The sequence below is a fragment of the Heterocephalus glaber genome, unplaced genomic scaffold, assembly GCF_053883595.1.
Source record: "Heterocephalus glaber isolate CG9 unplaced genomic scaffold, H.glaber_assembly_v1.0 deba00000768, whole genome shotgun sequence".
NCBI classification, from domain to species: Eukaryota; Metazoa; Chordata; class Mammalia; order Rodentia; family Bathyergidae; genus Heterocephalus; species Heterocephalus glaber.
The window spans coordinates 8,353,802-8,370,816 of NW_028258162.1; the positions used below are offsets into that span (position 1 = coordinate 8,353,802).

At 44.2% G+C, this 17,015-nt stretch overlaps 2 protein-coding genes across 5 annotated transcripts; both read left to right on the forward strand.

Annotated features, from left to right (window-relative positions):
* The first annotated feature begins 1,027 nt into the window (after window positions 1-1,027).
* Window positions 1,028-4,758, forward strand: Commd3 (COMM domain containing 3). 2 transcript variants are annotated; one of them, XM_004859927.4, is made up of 8 exons: window positions 1,028-1,409; window positions 2,721-2,832; window positions 2,939-3,002; window positions 3,096-3,130; window positions 3,432-3,492; window positions 3,569-3,625; window positions 3,706-3,765; window positions 4,426-4,758. In XM_004859927.4, the coding sequence occupies exons 1-8, from the start codon at window positions 1,271-1,273 to the stop codon at window positions 4,483-4,485; spliced, it is 588 nt and encodes a 195-aa protein (XP_004859984.1). In that variant the 5' UTR covers window positions 1,028-1,270; the 3' UTR covers window positions 4,486-4,758. The 2 variants fall into 2 exon arrangements, with proteins under 2 accessions (XP_004859984.1, XP_087063357.1); XM_087207231.1 differs by lacking the exons at window positions 2,939-3,002; window positions 3,096-3,130 and having other exon boundaries at window positions 1,214-1,409.
* A 1,151-nt stretch (window positions 4,759-5,909) lies between these two features.
* On the forward strand, window positions 5,910-15,286 carry Bmi1 (BMI1 proto-oncogene, polycomb ring finger). Of its 3 annotated transcripts, XM_087207230.1 has the most exons (11): window positions 5,910-6,131; window positions 10,629-10,759; window positions 11,085-11,181; window positions 11,741-11,796; window positions 11,885-11,935; window positions 12,099-12,207; window positions 12,286-12,331; window positions 12,779-12,877; window positions 13,197-13,277; window positions 13,363-13,501; window positions 13,584-15,286. In XM_087207230.1, exons 2-11 carry the CDS (start codon window positions 10,648-10,650, stop codon window positions 13,589-13,591), a joined length of 798 nt encoding a protein of 265 aa, XP_087063356.1. In that variant the 5' UTR covers window positions 5,910-6,131; window positions 10,629-10,647; the 3' UTR covers window positions 13,592-15,286. The 3 variants fall into 3 exon arrangements, with proteins under 3 accessions (XP_087063356.1, XP_087063355.1, XP_004859983.1); XM_087207229.1 differs by having other exon boundaries at window positions 5,946-6,131; window positions 13,363-15,286; XM_004859926.4 differs by lacking the exon at window positions 5,910-6,131 and adding an exon at window positions 10,113-10,273 and having other exon boundaries at window positions 13,363-15,286.
* Window positions 15,287-17,015: the final 1,729 nt, after the last annotated feature.

Consider the following 17,015-nt stretch of genomic DNA (forward strand, 5'->3'; position numbering starts at 1 on the left):
GTGCAAGTGTCTCTCAGCTATCCAAGCAGGGCTGAAGAGAATTACTCCACCAGTTACTGATGCTAAATTACTCTATTTGCGTCCTGCTACTGTGAATCGAGGAACTCTCTACGCACTGGTACAATGCTAAATGTTGACTATACTCATTAAAACCTCCCTCGCCCCCAAATAAGCACCTAAAGTATGCCAAAGAAGAGAATGTTCCACGTTGACTCCAACATTGCAAATAATCCTTCCTGAAACTAAAACACATTTCTCGTTCTGTAGCCTTTCCCTCCATCCTTCAAGACCTTGCATTTTTTACTCTTCGTGTTCTTTTCTTCAAAAATGCATATCCGACTTTGCTTCGCGGGGGTTTTGGGGTTATTTTCTAAGAGTTACTCTTGTCCTCCAAACCAACTCCGTAGAAATAGAAACTTAAACTTTACGCAGGATTTGTTACAGGTATCTAAAAAAAAGCAATTTACTTCTAATAAAGATCATGTCATCCCCAGCCGCGATTTTTACTAAGAGAACTCTTAATATGTATTTATGAAGGGTTTATTGAGCAATTAAAACTGGACCCACAGATGCAGCGAATACTGTAGCATACCAAGCGAAACGCAGTTTGCTTTTGGAAGGTGTTATTCGCAGCGGCACGTCAGCACTCTAATAACCCTGGCACGGTGCTCGGCATAATGTAATCCCCTGCCAGCTGCCCGGTGCGGCGCGGACAGGCACGCTGCCGCCGCGTGCATCTGTGCACACGGACACCACGCAGGGAGGAATCCAGCGCCGTATTCGAGATGACAAAGGACAGGGAAAAGCCAGAGGTACAGAATTAGGTGTCTACAGTGTCACTCGTCAGAGGACAGCGCTTCGGGGTTGCGTCGGTGGGTTGTTTTCTTTTCATACAAGGAACCGGCTGCCGCCCCTCGGAACTCCCCGCAGGACCCGCGCGGCGCGGGGCCGGAGGGCGGGGCGCGCCGTCCCGGTCCGACAGCCTCGGGGAGTGCCGGGCGCGCGGAGGAGAAGCGCCGAGCGCGTGCACACAGCGCCAGGGGCCGCCCCTCCCGGCGGGCTCGGCTTCGCGGCCCGCACGCCGAGAACAGCACCGGGGGAAGCAGCGGAGACGCGGGGACGCGGAGGCCCGGGCGGGTAGGCCCGCAGCCCGCGCCGCCTCCGCTCCGCCGCCACCGCCGCCCCGAGCCGGGGGCGCGCGCGGCCGCGTCTGCGGAGCGCGCGGCGCGTGTCACGTGGTGCGCGTGTCGAAGGTCACGGCGCGCGCACAATGGAGCTCTCAGCGTCTGTGCAGAGAGGCTTCCAGACTCTGGCCGATCCCGGCTCCTTCGACTCCAATGCCTTCGCGCTTCTCCTCCGGGCGGCTTTCCAGAGCCTGCTGGACGCCCAGGCGGACGAGGCCGTGCTGGGTAAGCAGCTCGGCGCCGGGCGGAGGCGGCCGGGTGGAGGGGCGCTCAGAGGAGCGGAGCGGGGAGCGCGGCGGAGCCCGGGAAGAGGAAGTCTGCGGGCCGTGCCCTTCGCTCCGGACGGAGTGTGGGCCCGGGACTGCCGGCGCCCAGCGACCCGAGCATTGTTCTGTCCCGCTTGGCACCTGCACCCTTCCGGCTCCGTTCCTGGCCCGATCTCCCTCCCAGACGCTTTGTTCCTTTTGTAAAGCCGTGTTCAAGTCCTGTTTGTGGCCTAAACAGCCAAGGTCTTCAGCCTGGGCTGGGCAGCAGCTATTTTGACACTTGGACTTCAACTGGGGGGCTCCCTGTAATTCAGGCTCGCGGGACTGGACTGGCAAGCGTTTGAAAGGATCTGTTTCTCAAGTAATGACTAGAGGTCAAAGAGTACTTCCAACTCAGAGAAGACCTCAGGTTCCTAAGAAAACTCCAGCACTCCAGCTTAGTGTATTTTGCACAAGTTCTTCGCTCCCGAACCCTAAAATAGGGCACATGATGCTTTGTTCCGCACCGGTTACTAGGAGGTGACCCTCACTGAAGCGGTCTGCTCAGTGTGGAGGGCATTGTCAGTTGTGGATTACAGGCATATTTTAAGACAATTCGCTTTTAGATCATTTTCTTAAATATAAGTATTTCAATTCAAATTTTTTTGTGTAGCTTCAGAACAAGACATTTGTACAAAGAGTATGAAAGTGGAAGCTCTACAAACGAAAATAGTAACCACCACCTGGGTTAATCTCAAAAAAAAAAAAAAAAAAAAAAGGATGGCTGTCAAAACCTGAAAGGATTTTGAAATTCATATTATACATTTCACACCCTCCCCTCCAGCCTCTCCCCCTTCAGGTATTATTGTCCACAGAGCCAGTTACCCTAAAATTTCATCACCTGTAGAATAAAGGTTATCCTCAAATTTATACCATGTAAAATATTTACCTTTGAATATGTAAAATATTTACCTTTGTTTTTTTCCTTTGAATTTACTTCATCCAGTGTTAGAATGAGCACTGTATAATTGAATTTTCTTTGGGGACCATATATTTTTAAAACTAATAAAAATATTAAGGCAAAAAAAGGTAATTGAAAACAGATAAAGTAGAATTACTGATGTGTTTTATTATTTTGCAATTGACCTTGTTGTTCATCTCATTTACTCATAATTGACAATCGTAATTGAATTCCTGTTAAAAGGAGTTTTTACCCTTTAAATATCTTTATAGGAACCTGGCTATAAAGAATTTATTATTACAGGCATCACTGTCAATGAATTTATTTTAGATCACCCAGACTTGAAACATATCGACCCAGTGGTTTTAAAACATTGTCATGCAGCAGCTGCAACTTACATACTGGAGGCAGGAAAGCACGGAGCTGACAAGTCAACTCTGAGGTACAGGATTTATTTAAACATCCATGTATTTTGAAATAGTATTTTTGTGATTCCAATTTGTTTTTAAAATGGAGATTAAACTTTGGCTCTCCCTGCCCCCCCCCAGCACCTATCTAGAAGACTGTAAATTTGACCCAGAGCGAATAGAACTGTTTTGCACAGAATATCAGGTTATTCACTTTAACTTTTTAAATTAACAATTATTACTTTGACTTACACTCAGGTTGCAAAGATGTATTTTCTTTCCTTTTTTTCCTCCCCAGAATAATAAGAATTCCCTAGAAATCCTACTGGGAAGGTAGGTACTGTGTAAAGTGTCAAGCTGAGGCACTTTTTATTTGCAGGTATGAATGGAGAAGGGCTGGTGTGAAACAAAACAGGGCCAAAAACCTGGGCTCTTGACTCAAAGGGGCCAAAGGGTGTGTGCATCAGTAGTTAAGCTAATATTATTAAAGATGATGTTTATTGAGTAATTTTAGAAATTTTTTTTTCTTCAGAACTTGAAAATGAAGTGTAACAATGTAGACACCATTCTTAGTAAAGATAAATGCTGTTAGTCTTGTAGTTATTATATGTTAAAATATCATAGTTTCTTTCAGTATAGGCAGATCTCTCCCTCATATAACTGATGTTTCTTGGCGCTTGGAATATCAGATAAAGGTAAAGTTTAACTGTTCTCTAGAGGGATTTAGGGAACTTTTGGGGAAAAAAAGACTAACATGTTGTATTGTTTTAGACCAATCAACTTAATAAGATGTACAGACCTGCATATTTGGTGACCCTTAATGTAGAGGTATGTATAGACAATTCCTGTCTAAAAATGAAATTTCAAATTTTCTTAATTTAAATAAACAGCATTCTTTTCTTCTCTAGAACACTGATTCCCAGTCCTACCCAGAGATTAGTTTTAGCTGCAACATGGAACAATTACAGGTACAGTATTAGCATTTGTCTTTTGTAGATATTTGAGAATTAATGCTTATGGAAACATCAAAAGAAAACTAATTTAAATACTTATCAACAAATAATGAAGGTTGATTACAGATTTAATGGAAAGGGGGCCTCACAAGCAATATTTTGACATAGACTTCACTTTTGAAATTAAGATGTTACTAATTTATGTCTGCTGTTCCCTTTAATTAAACTTTTAAAGTGTAGTGTAAATTCCTTCAATTCATGATGTTTGACCCATTAAGATAAAGCAAAAAAGGTGCTCTTTCCTTGAATTTAGATGCAGTTCAATTTTTCAAAGACCTCTCAGTCACTTCAATGTAACTATTAAATTCTAAACTTCCAGAAAATGTGTATGTAGCATAAACTTTAGATGACTTGAGCTATTTAACTTAAGATATACCTGTGAAGATTGTTACTCCTGTTTCAATCTAATGGCAAATAGCCGATTTGAAGATGAGATATTTTATTTAAAAAATGCTTCTTTTGACGGATAGTGATTTGTCAAAGGTTAAAATCCTAGTGCACTTCAAACTGGTTTAGAAACGTGTTCTCCCGACTTTTTTCTTGTACCTCTCTGGAACTTGAATACTTCATTACATGTTTCAATCCTGAACACGTGGTATTCTGTACATCTTTTAGGACTTAGTTGGGAAACTTAAAGATGCTTCAAAAAGCCTGGAGAGAGCAACTCAGTTGTAAGCTGGAGAAGTTAAGGATCCTCCCGAGCCTAGAGGAAAACCAGAAATGTCTTGAATCATCGTTGGTGCGACCTGGATGTCCTCATTTTCAGTAGAAAAAAAAGTTTCCTCTTGAATTTGCCATTGACTTTTTTTTTTACATATGTGAAAGAGTTGAGAATTCTGTGCATTTGACCCATCTTTGGTATTACCTGTACATCTCCTGTTTTGATCTTTTTCAAGTCTTATGAAAAGAAATTTACACCCTGAATAAATAAGGTGTTGTTCCCATGAAGAGTGGTGGTATTTTGTTTGGATTGGAGTTTGTGTTAATTATTACTTTGTGTGAACAGCGAGTCACGATTAGCGTTAACTTTTAACGATCGCCTTTCTCCGGGTTCAGCCCAGGGGAAGGATGCGGACCCCGGGCGGCGCCCCGGGCGGAGCGGGCGCGTGGCCGCGGAGGGCCCTCCGCCCGCCCGTTACCTGCGGAGGCTCGCCCGCCGCCCGCGCGCGCCCTGCCTCGGCGGCCGGTGGCCAGGAAAGGGGCCGGCGCGGCCGCGGGAAGGCTTGGGCGGGCGCCGTTGTTTGCGCGAGCCCAACTTGGGCGCAGGTCCCGCGCTCGGCGCCGGAGTCCGGGCCGGGCGCCCCAGGTTGGCGGGAGCCCGCGGACGCGTGCACTGCGGGCGGGAGGAGGCAGTGACAGGGCGGTGGGCTGTGCGGCGTGCGGGGCCGCAGCGGTGCCTGCACCGGGAGCGGGCGGCGCGTGTGGCGCTGTGGAGAAATGTCTGTCTCCGCGGCCGCGCCAGCGCCAACGCCAGAGCCAGCGCCGCGCGGGGGGAGGGGGAGGGGGAGGGGGCGGCGCGCGGCGCGCAGGGGAGGGGGCGGCGCGGCCCAACTACACCGACACTAATTCCCAGGCCGCCCTTAAGGAATGAGGGAGCACGTGACCCGGGGGGCGGGGGCGGGGCGGGGGCGGGCGGACTCCGAGCCATTTTGGAGCCGGTGTCAGTTTCCACTCTGCCTTCAGCGGTGCATTTTTTTCCACCTCCCCTCCCCCCTCGTCCTTCCTCCCCTCCCCCCCGCTCGCCGCCGCCGCACGCACGAGGCGCCCCCCGCCCGCCCGCCCGCCTCCCCCACGGCAACTATGAAATAATAATCGTAGTATTAAAGGCAGAGATCGGCCGAGACAATGGGGCTGTTGGCGAGGGACCCCCGCGCCGGGTTAGGAACACCTCCCAGCCCCGCAGAATAATACCGATCGCGCCCCCTCCGCGCGCTCCCTCCCCCGAGCGCGGAGCGGGAGGCGGCGGCGGCGGCGGCGGCGGCCGAGGCGGAGGAGGAGGAGGAGGAGGCGTTGGAGGCCGAGGCGGAGGCGGAGGCGGAGGCGGAGGCGGAGGCCCCGGCGGAGGAGGAGGAGGAGGCCGAGGCGGCGGCGGCGGCGGCGGCGGCGGCGGCGGCGGAGGAGGAGGCCGGGCTCGGAGGCAGCATGAGCTGGGCGCCGCGGCCGCGGCTCCTCTCGGCTGCGCTCGTTGCCCATTGACAGCGGCGTCTGCAGCTCGCTTCAAGATGGCCGCTTGGCTCACATTCATTTTCTGCTGAACGACTTTTAACTTTCATTGTCTTTTCCGCCCGCTTCGATCGCCTCTCGCCGGCCGCTCTTTCCGGGTACGTAGGAGGCGAGGCGCCTCCGGGACGGGGCCAGGGGGCGGTGGGGGTCCGCGTGGGGCTCGGCGGCCGCGGGCGGATCGGGGAGCGGCTCCCCCACCCCCGGGCCCGCCCGGCCCGCGCCGGCCGGAGGTGCTGACAGCGCGGGCGCCCGCCGAGCCCCGCGCCGCCCGCGCCCGTGAGCGCGCGCCCGCCCTCCGCGCGGGGACCGGCACCAGCACCAGCACCGGGACCGGCCCGCAGCCCGCGCCGCCGCCGCCGCCGCCGCGCCCGGACGCGCCCGCGCCGCCCCACGCGCCAGTTCCTGCCTCCCCCGAGCGCCCCCCGCACCCTCGCGACGCACATGGTCCCCGAGCGGAGCCTCGCGTCGGCAGCCTCGGCGGCTCCCGCGGCCGCGGCGCCCTTTGTTGCGAGGTGGCTGGGGACGGAGCGGGCTCGGGCGCCCCGAGTCGGGAGCTACCCGGGTCCAGTGGCTCCGCTCCCCTCCGGAGGAAAGCGCCCCGGAGGGGTCTGCGGCGCCGGGGAGCGCCCCCATCTTATAGGGACGGGGCCCCGGGGCCGCCGCGCCCCCGCCGGGGTGGGTGTTAGGCCGGGGGGCGCCCCGGCGGGAAGGTTATTAACTTAAGTTGGAGGGACACTTGTGTGAAATTGGATGGCTCGTAAGATGGCGGTTCCCGGCCGTTTCCCCGAGGTCTTCGGCGTCGGTGTGGGGATGGTAAAGTTTTCAAGGTGCTGTTTGTCCGGGCTCTCGGAGGAGCGCTCCAGATGGGCTTGGGACCTGCTTCCTGGGAAAGGGGGTTTCAAATTGGGAGGGTTTTGAGGGGGTTTTGAGTGAAGATGGGGACTGGACGGTAGTCTTGCTATAGGTTTCCTTTCTCTGTCTACTCCCCCCCCTTTTTCTTTCTTCCCCCTCGCAGAGGCTACAACTTTTCTCCCCACCTGTACAACGGGATGCACTCAGAATCCTGACTTTGCGTCCACTGCGTTGTGTAGGTTTTGCTAAATGTCACACAGGTCAGGTGATAAAGGGATGCTCTGGAGAAGGAGCACTGAGAAGTTGATTGCTTCTGTTTACGCAGTCATTTGGGCTTGACAGCGATAGAGCATGATCTTTCCCCCCAGAGATTTACAGTTAATAATTGGGAGTAAACAAGGAGAGAGACTTTGATCATTCCCAATTGGAATAAAAGGATTTAGTGGGCTTAGTGGTCACGGTTCAATATTTGAATGAGAATCGTGTATTAACCCTTCCCTCAAGTAGGCAAAATTCTGGGCGAATGCATCCAAATGCAAGTGGAAGTTGACGGTGTGTAGACCGTTAAGAGTAGCTCAACCAATATTTTATAGGGATCTTAATCCCCATGTTTTGGAAACACGTTATAGGGAGCATTGTAAATTGGCAGTTTGTACGAAGTTATGAGACACCATACAGTAGTAACGTTTGGGTTTTAAGTAGACAGACCGGGTATTTCTGAGGTTGATTTTAGGATCAGAGCTGTAAAATTTTGATACTTGAGTTCATTTCCATACTTTTCCCCTCAAAATGCAGTCAGAAGCTGAAGTAACCTACCTGTGCAGATTACGCCCCAGTATCTTTAAAGCCATGTAAAAGACACACATAATAAGCTTTCCTAAGAAATTTAAACATAACTTTGATAAGTCCATTAATACTCTGCCACTAAGTTCTTGTACATATATTGTGTCCACATAGGCAAAAGTCTTCGGACTCCACTTAACCCAAGCTCTACCCATGCTTGTATTGAGGTGTGAGCCCCACTGGGCTTGTGGTGTTCATTTGCATTTCTTAGACTGCTGTAGTCAGGCTGATTGTTCAGAACTGCTTCTGTTTTCCTTCATTTTGACATTAGTGGTGTTAGGCCTCCCCCTAAAAACTGACAGCCCTGAGTATGTCATGGTGGCAAGTTTTAACTATTGAGTCTCTTTCACCATTGTATGTTTGAAGTATTTTTACTGGCTTAAGGGCAGTTTCTGCGTTGGAACCTAGATTTTCATTTCTAAGGTGCAAGAGAGTTCTTCAAACCTTATTAAACATGTGAAACATTTTGGAAGTCTGCCTTAGGTTATCGGTATTTTCCAATAGGATAAAGAGATTAAGAACTGATTTTTATATAAGAAAAAGTGATATTAGCATAAATGGTAATGAGTGTGGCCAAATTCTTCTGAGTTAAAGCAGGAGGATTGTGTAAATTAAGATTTAAGATGAATTTCCAAGGATTTTGGTCAAGCACATTGGATTTCAATGTTCAAAGCCAAGTGGTAGATAACCACTTCTTAGATTTGATTGTTCTCTGAGTTAATATTTGGTGTTCCTCTTCTGTAAGGTGAAGAAATAAAGGCAGCAGTTTTTACTGGAGCTCCTTGGTGAACTTCATGATGAGTGGTGGCCTTGGTGTGAGTTCTCCCAGGCAAACAGCAATCACCTTGCTAACTATCTTTCTAGGAAAGATACTATGGTTTCACAAGGAGAATTTTCTTTAAGCACCAAGGCTGTTCTCTAATTCTCAAGTACAAGTGGATTTAAAAACTGTTATTCTGCAGCATCTACTTCTCTGAGACTCCACCTAGATTCATGTTAACATGCAGTGGCAGTGTTCTTCTAAACAAGTAATCCAAAGCTAACTGAAGAATCCACACAGGAATTTTCTGGTTGAGGTTGCTGGTTGCCAGTGTGGTCACTTTCGTGAGAGACTTGGTTTTGGTTTGGGCCATTTTTTAGTGCTCAGCTCTTGAGCCACTGAGATATGTTGATTGGTGTCTCCCTGGGCAGCACTAAAATTCCCTAAGAACGGAAGCCTCAGATGTGTCTTCCTGCAAATTTCACAAGTGTCTAAATTTCCATTCAAGGCAGCTTTGAGAAGTACTTCAGGCAAGTATAGAAGCTTTCAGGTGCTGAAATAAATGAATGGGGTGGGGTGGTAATAAGAATTGGTACTACTTTTCAGCAGTACTACACGAAGTAATTGACTTCCCTGATCGTCCTCAGGTGTATTTTTGCTGACAGTTCAACACTGTGACTTTTGTGTAATATTTAATATCTTTTGGGAACATGATTTTAGCGTGTGGGGGTTTGTGTGGAAGCTGGGCTGAGAAAAATGGCATTTGTTGTTCTCTTCTATCATTACTCTGGATTGACAAGGTGTTGATTCAGCGTTGGGAATGGCTGGTCACATGGTTCTTTATATATTGTCTCTGTCCTACCTACTAAAGTAGCTTTTCTTGCCTCCAGCATAGTTTGTTCAAGTAAAACACAGGGGTTTGCCCCCTCCTCCTCTTCTTGTAAAGCAGTTTTCAGTTTTCAGCCCTTCCAAAACTTTGTGTGGCTCATCCATCTCCAGGAGAACTCACTAGGGAAGGAGGCTTTAAAGAGGTTCGGTTCAATAAACATCTCTGCAATGCAACTTGAGCCTTGACGCTTTTGGGCTAAGTGCACGGTTGGCAATTCTCAAAGGATCCCTTGGTGAAATTTCTGACCTGGTGACAGCTAGCAGGACAGACCGAGCGAGTCAGGATGGGAAGCCAGCTCTTCGCCCAATCGGCGTGGAAAGAGGCCCCGAGTGTCCGAGAGGCCGCCGCAAGCTGGGGGTCCCGCTGCCCCGCTCCGTCCCGCCCCGCCCCGCCCCCGGTCCGGTCGGTCCGCCCGGCCCGCAGGCCTCCCGCGGCGCCCCGCCCCCCGGCCCGCCCCTCCCCCTTGCGCCCGCACACCCGCCGGGGCTCCGGCTCGGCCGCGCGGCGCGGAGTTGCAGCGGTGGCCGGATGCCAAGTGTAAGTGTAAGTTGCTATGGAAACCCTGACGGAGGCGAGTTCCAAATCCGGAGCGAGACGGAGCCCGGGCGCTGCTGGGTCCGCCCCTCTCATCCCGGCCGCCCTGGGGCGTCCTCCGCGCCCAGGCCCCAGCCGGCCGACCGGACCCGAGGTGCTCCTCACGCGGCCGGCACCCAGCGCCGGAAATTCCAGGGATGCAGATAGAGCCGAATTTGTTTTCCTTTTGTATCTCGTAAAAACCTGCCAGGCTCTGGGTGCTTGAGCCGTCTAACACTGCAGGAACCCTGGGCTTTTCAACTGAAGATCCGCGAGGAAGTTTTACCGTGAATTCGGAGAGTTGGAGGGAGCCCTAGTGGTTGGTAAATATCTGTGGTGTCTGCTGCAGCCTTGGGGCTGCTCGCCTGGAGGACAAATGGAAGCCGGAGACCCAAGGAGCCCAGTTCCCAGCCCCCTCCGCCGACCACTTCTTCTCCCTCCAGGAACGACCCGAGAGACCAGGAGTAGACTTAGTTGAACCCTTCTGCACCATTTCAATAGAATTTATTCAGCTCTGCTTAGTAAATTCCTTCTGCAGGAAACGTTGGGACGGTCCAGCTGTACAGTGTTAAACGGCTTTTATGAACTCAGTGTTTCAGAGCGTGCTATTAACTAGGAGTTACAGATAATCTTGATTCTCTCTCTTTGAATTATGGCCAATATTTCTGTGTTTTGCAGGATCTTTTATCCAGCAGAAATGCATCGAACAACCAGAATCAAGATCACTGAGCTAAATCCCCACCTAATGTGTGTGCTTTGTGGAGGGTACTTCATTGATGCCACAACCATAATAGAATGTCTACATTCCTGTGAGTACACGCAGCTCTCTTCTTGTGTCATGTAGATACCGCTCCTCCTGAACTTTAAAAACGTACCAAGTCTCACAGTCCTTGGGCATTTTGGTACAAACTGGTAGGATTAATGTTCTCTTGCATTTAGTGACTTTTTGTTACTACCTATTTTTAAAATTACAAGCATGCAGCGTATGTTCTCAGGATATTGATTGACTTCGATTATTTACTTGGAAGTACCTTTTGGCATTTATCATCTTCTACTAATTCTCAATTTCTTAGACTACATTTTAATGCTTTGGAGTTTAGACTCTAAACTTACAAAAACTTTGCCTACTTCTAGTCTGTAAAACGTGTATTGTGCGTTACCTGGAGACCAGCAAGTACTGTCCTATCTGTGATGTCCAAGTTCACAAAACCAGACCGCTACTGAATATAAGGTAGGAAAACGTTTCAACCCTTGTTTGTAATTGTTACACAAGTTGTGTAATTTACATACAGGGAAGGCAGTCATGTTTTTATCTTCACAGGAAAATTTATTCTTGAACCTCTGTTTTGTGGAGGGTAACTTTAATTTCTTGCCATTTTAATGGTGACCAACTTTAGACAAAATTCATTATTATTTCACTGACTTTTAAGGTTTTTTTCTATCCTTTAAAAACTGAATTAGTTTTCCTTTTCTGCATTGCTCTATTGACTTCATGATAGATAAGAATAAATGTTTAAAAAGTACTTCCATACTCTTCATTCATATTGAATTTAGTTACTCGAAAGGCATACTTCCCTTGACTCACCAAATGTGAAATTATTAGTAAATATAAAAGTATGTTTCTTCCAATTTAAAAGTGCTCCATAGAGAACTTTTATTCTCATAATTGTTATTTTAGTGTGTAGACAGCATTATGATCAAGTAAACAAAGCATCTATAAATATTAACGAACATTTTTATTTTTTGCCATATTAATTGGTGGTGTACTTTTTTAATTTATTCTTTTTCAGGTCAGATAAAACACTTCAAGATATCGTATACAAATTAGTTCCAGGGCTTTTCAAAAGTGAGTAACTTGCTTAAGTGAATTTAAAGAGAGTATCCGTTGGTTTTACCTGCTTCAATAAATGTTTAAATCTTCCCCCCCCCTTCAGATGAAATGAAGAGAAGAAGGGATTTTTATGCAGCTCATCCTTCAGCTGATGGTAAACTTTTTAGGGGGCAGAAGATATTTTATTTGGAGGGAAAATTATCCAGTACTTAAAATTTGTTAAAATTGAGTTTATTCTAAAGTACTATTCTCCTATATGTAAAATATTTTAATTAAAAGTTTAATTCTTTAAAATTATATTTCAAATGTCTTTTTAGCTGCTAATGGCTCTAATGAAGATAGAGGAGAAGTTGCAGATGAAGAGAAGAGAATTATAACTGATGATGAGATAATAAGCTTATCCATTGAATTCTTTGACCAGAACAGGTAAGTTATCTGGAAAATCTATGTCATACTAATGTGTTTATTCAATACATCATTTTACTAATATTTTTTGTTTCTTAGATTGGATCGGAAAGTAAACAAAGATAAAGAAAAGTCTAAGGAGGAGGTATGTTCTATGTCACAAAAATATAAAGAACAAACTGGATCCTCGATTTTATGAGGGGTAATGTTGCCCTTTAGAATATTCTAGGGGCAGATGATGCTGTTAAATACAAGAAAATGGTACGTTTGATGTTTAAGAGGAATCTGTGATATTTAATACTTAGAATTTATTTTATAGATGGTTGCTGTTCTTCCAAAGTATTTTATAGTTTGTGTTGAATGTACTCATTTTCTTATTATGCTTATCATGTTTAATATACTCATTTGCTTGTACTAATTTGTTCATTTAGTATTTATAGTAATAGTAAATTCAAAGTATACTTGAGAGTTTAGTTGCATCTAGTTTTGGTATTAGTTTAGTATCTTTTATCATATTTAGGTGATAGAATTGAAAATTTTGTCTTATCTGAAAGGAAGCTGAAAAAAACTATTTTTGTAAATGTGTTCTCAGGTGAATGATAAAAGGTATTTACGATGCCCAGCAGCAATGACTGTGATGCACTTAAGAAAGTTTCTCAGAAGTAAAATGGACATACCTACTACTTTCCAGGTATCTTCATACGTTATGTTGTTTTCAAAAATTTTATAGTTGTCTTTTGGGATTATGAACCCAAAAACAATAGGAAAAAATTTAAATTTAGTGCTAAAGTTGAAAGATAACTCTTAAAATACTTTGGATAAATTGGTTTTTAGATATATAACAAATCTCTTGATAATTTTTAGAAATATTTTTCCTCATTTGAAGTTTTAAAGAGGACTTTTTGTCCAAATGTTTGGAGAAAAGGTTTTCTAAAGCATTTTAGATGACAAAAATACATAGATTTACCTTTGTTTTTCTGTTACTTAATACTTGAAATATTTTTCAATAGATCGACGTCATGTATGAAGAAGAACCTTTAAAGGATTACTATACACTAATGGACATTGCCTACATTTATACCTGGAGAAGAGTAAGTAGCATATCTCTCTTCAGTCAGGTAGTCAAGGGCATGTAAAGATTTAAGAGTGACTCTTTTCCCCCTTTTAACTTGGCAGAATGGCCCACTTCCTTTGAAGTACAGAGTTCGACCTACTTGTAAGAGAATGAAGATCAGTCACCAGAGAGATGGACTGACAAATGCTGGAGAACTGGAAAGTGACTCTGGGAGTGACAAGGCCAACAGCCCAGCAGGAGGTATTCCCTCCACCTCTTCTTGTTTGCCCAGCCCCAGTACTCCAGTGCAGTCTCCTCATCCACAGTTTCCTCACATTTCCAGCACCATGAATGGAACCAGCAGCAGCCCCAGCGGTAACCACCAATCTTCCTTTGCCAGTAGACCTCGAAAATCATCAGTAAATGGGTCGTCAGCAACGTCATCTGGTTGATTCCTGAGACTGTTAAGGAAAAAGTTTTAAACTCCTGATTTATATAGATATCTTCATGCCATTACAGCTTTATAGATGCTAATACATGTGACTTATCGTCAAGTTTGCTTTCTTTTGTAGTGACATTAAATTTGGCTGTAAAAGATGGACTAGATGTGATACTCGTATGGACATTAATTGCAAAGAAAGATTATTCCTATAAAGAATTGGATTCTGGGAAGGCAGGCAAGATTTTTTACTGTGTTAGGAAAGATGTGAAATGGTTTCTGTAACTGATGTTTGGATTTGGAACTACTCGGCAGTGAATAGAAGCATTGGGCCATAGTTTGTTAATCTCAACTAATGCCTATGTTACATTCTCCTTGATTGTTCTTGTTATCATGCTGTTTTGTGAACCTGTAGAAAACAAGTGCTTTTTATCTTGAAATTCAACAGATGGAAAGAATAAACATAGAATAACACATTCTATGTAGCCATGTCACTGTGAATAACGATTTCTTGCATATTTAGCCATTTTGACTCCTGTTTGATTTCTATTTCTTTGTTGCTGCGCAAAACCGATCAAAGGAAAGTAAACTTCAGTTTTGCAATCTGTATGCCTAAAAGCGGGTACTACCGTTTATTTTACTGACTTGTTTAAATGATTCGCTTTTGTAAGAATCTGATGGCATTATGCTTGTTGTACAATGCCATATTGGTATATGACATAACAGGAAACAGTATTGTATGATATATTTATAAATACTATAAAGAAAATATTGTGTTTCATGCATTCAGAAATGGTTGTTAAAATTCTCCCAACTGGTTCGACCTTTGCAGACAGACGCCCGTGCCCTATACTGAGGGTGGCTTACCAGCATAGGATACTTCTACTGTCAGTAATCGAGTTCTAAGTTCTTCTTCATTGGAAGCAATTGGCAAATAACCACCATACTGACTTCTCCAGTAATACATGTTTACTTTTAAAATTGTTGCAGTAAAGAAAAACTTTGTAAGGAATATGGAAATGATGTCTTAATTTTTCATTGGTTATAATGAAATCAATGTGTTTTTAAATGCCTATTTCTCACTGCAATTCTAAAATTTTTAAGTAAACCAGCTAATTTCTGGGAGAAGGCATTTTGTCCAAAGTTATTTTAATATGTGGTATAATAATTTCAAATTTAAGAGTTGTTTTAACAGTTAATAATGGAATATGCCTTCTTTGTAATGTCTAGAAATAGAAGCAGTTTACCATGAGCTTCTACGGGAATTTTTAAATACAGCAAGTATGTTAACTTTAAATATCAATAATCCCAAGAATTGTCAGTTTGTGTTTTGCTTTGGTCGAACTTGGTATGTGTTCATCACCCATCAGTTATTTGTGAGGGTGTTTATTCTGTATGAATATTGTTTCATGTTTGTATGGGAAATTGTAGCTAAACATTTCATTGTCCCCAGTCTGCAAAAGAAGCACAATTCTATTGCTTTGTCTTGCTTAGAGTCATTAAATCATCACTTTTGCATATATTGCTGTTAACTTTGGCTTTCTTTAAAAGATTCAGTAAATGTTTTATGAAACCACAAAATACATATATTTTTATTTTGACCTAAATTTGTACAGTCTCAGTGTAAGTGTTGTTTCTAATTATAGATGTAAAATGAAATTTCATTTGTAATTGGGAAAAATCCAATAAAAAGGATATTCATTTAGAAAATAGCTAAGATCTTTAATAAAAATTTGATATGAAAAGCACAATGAGCAGGAGTTTTGGAAACCTTGTAGTGATTACAACAGGTAAAAGCTAAAGAGAATACATTACTGTCTTAAATAGTGATGTTACTAAGTACATTGCTTTGTTGTAAATTGCTTGAGAGCCCATTGAAAGATGTATCTGTTTACAATCTTTGAAGTAAAAATTAACAATGTTTGCCAATTTTGGTGAATTTAAATCATTCTTCTAGGCTTAAGTTTTCCATGATGTTATCTAGGACTAAGAAAAGTTAGTGAATCAAATATTTTTACTTTGGATGATTCATGTGTGTAAAGAATGAAAAAAATATTTTTTTTCAAAGGTAAAAAACTAAATCCTGGTAGACTAACTTGACTCAGAGAACCAAGTTATAAGATTGACACAGAACTCAAAACCTTGACATTTCAACCTCTTTATCACGGACTTTTGAAATTTCTTATTAAAATATGCATTTATCGTTTACTTAGCACTATTTCACTATACTCAAGAACATTTCCATTTATTTGGGAGAGAATATTTTTTACTCAATTTGAAAATGGCTGAAATTTATAAGGATATTTTAGCTAAGATTTCCTTGTTTTTTTTATAATAAGACAGGAGAAAAATGACCATGGTTTAAATTCTTAATAATCAGCCACTACAGTTCTAACAATTAGGGTTTGAAATTTGCTAAATGGCCACCTTAAAACATGAAACCCTCTTTAAAAAGCCCTAATTTTTCCCAAAGTAGCGTCCTTGAAAAGTCAGCTTTAAGGTTTGACTTTTTCTAAAATATTGCAGGGTCCAGTAACACAAAATTAGGGTTACAATATTCTACAGAAGATCCCTAAAGTGATTTCCCAGGCTTTTAACTGAAATGCAAAAAGAAAAATGAGGCTGGTTGCTGCTGTGTAAAGAGTGATCTATCTTGTTTAACACATGCATAGCACTTTACAAGTACTTTCTGCTTTTTAAATTGCCGGCCGTTAATTGTAGAGTTGAAAAAAGAAAGTTGTCCTTTAGTTGACTAATCAGTCAACCACATTGCTTGGTTTCCACATCTGTACGTGCAAATGTTAGGATCTGTGGAAGTAAAATGCACCTGAAAGAGTAAACTGGTAGAGCTTTCTTTCACCCTGTCCTTCCCACCAGTACTGTACAGTATTTGGAAGACCGCGTGTGAAGTCTTGATTACTCACTTTTAGGCCCATCAACATACTTTTGTTATGCAATCTTGATAGGAACTTAAATACCTGTGTGAAATGCTACTTGCCTTGAGCAAGGAAAGAAGACATTTGATGTTTTTAGGTAACTTACAGCCTGTGGAGCGGGCGGATTGTAGAAACAATCTGCCTTGGAACCCTGGAGTGAAGAAAGGGTGCCCCCTCATGTCTCTGTATGCTTTACAGGTTTAATAAACGTCTCATATCTTTTTCTTCTCATTTCACCAGCAATGACAGTTGGAAACTCTGATTTAGTTTAGTTCCCACATGAAATAGAGGCTCTTAACATATTTTGGAAACGGTGGTTTTCCCCATGTAATCTTCCCTGTATTTTGTACAAAACTAGAGTTCTTGATCAAATTACATTAAAAATGACTAGACTTTTAAC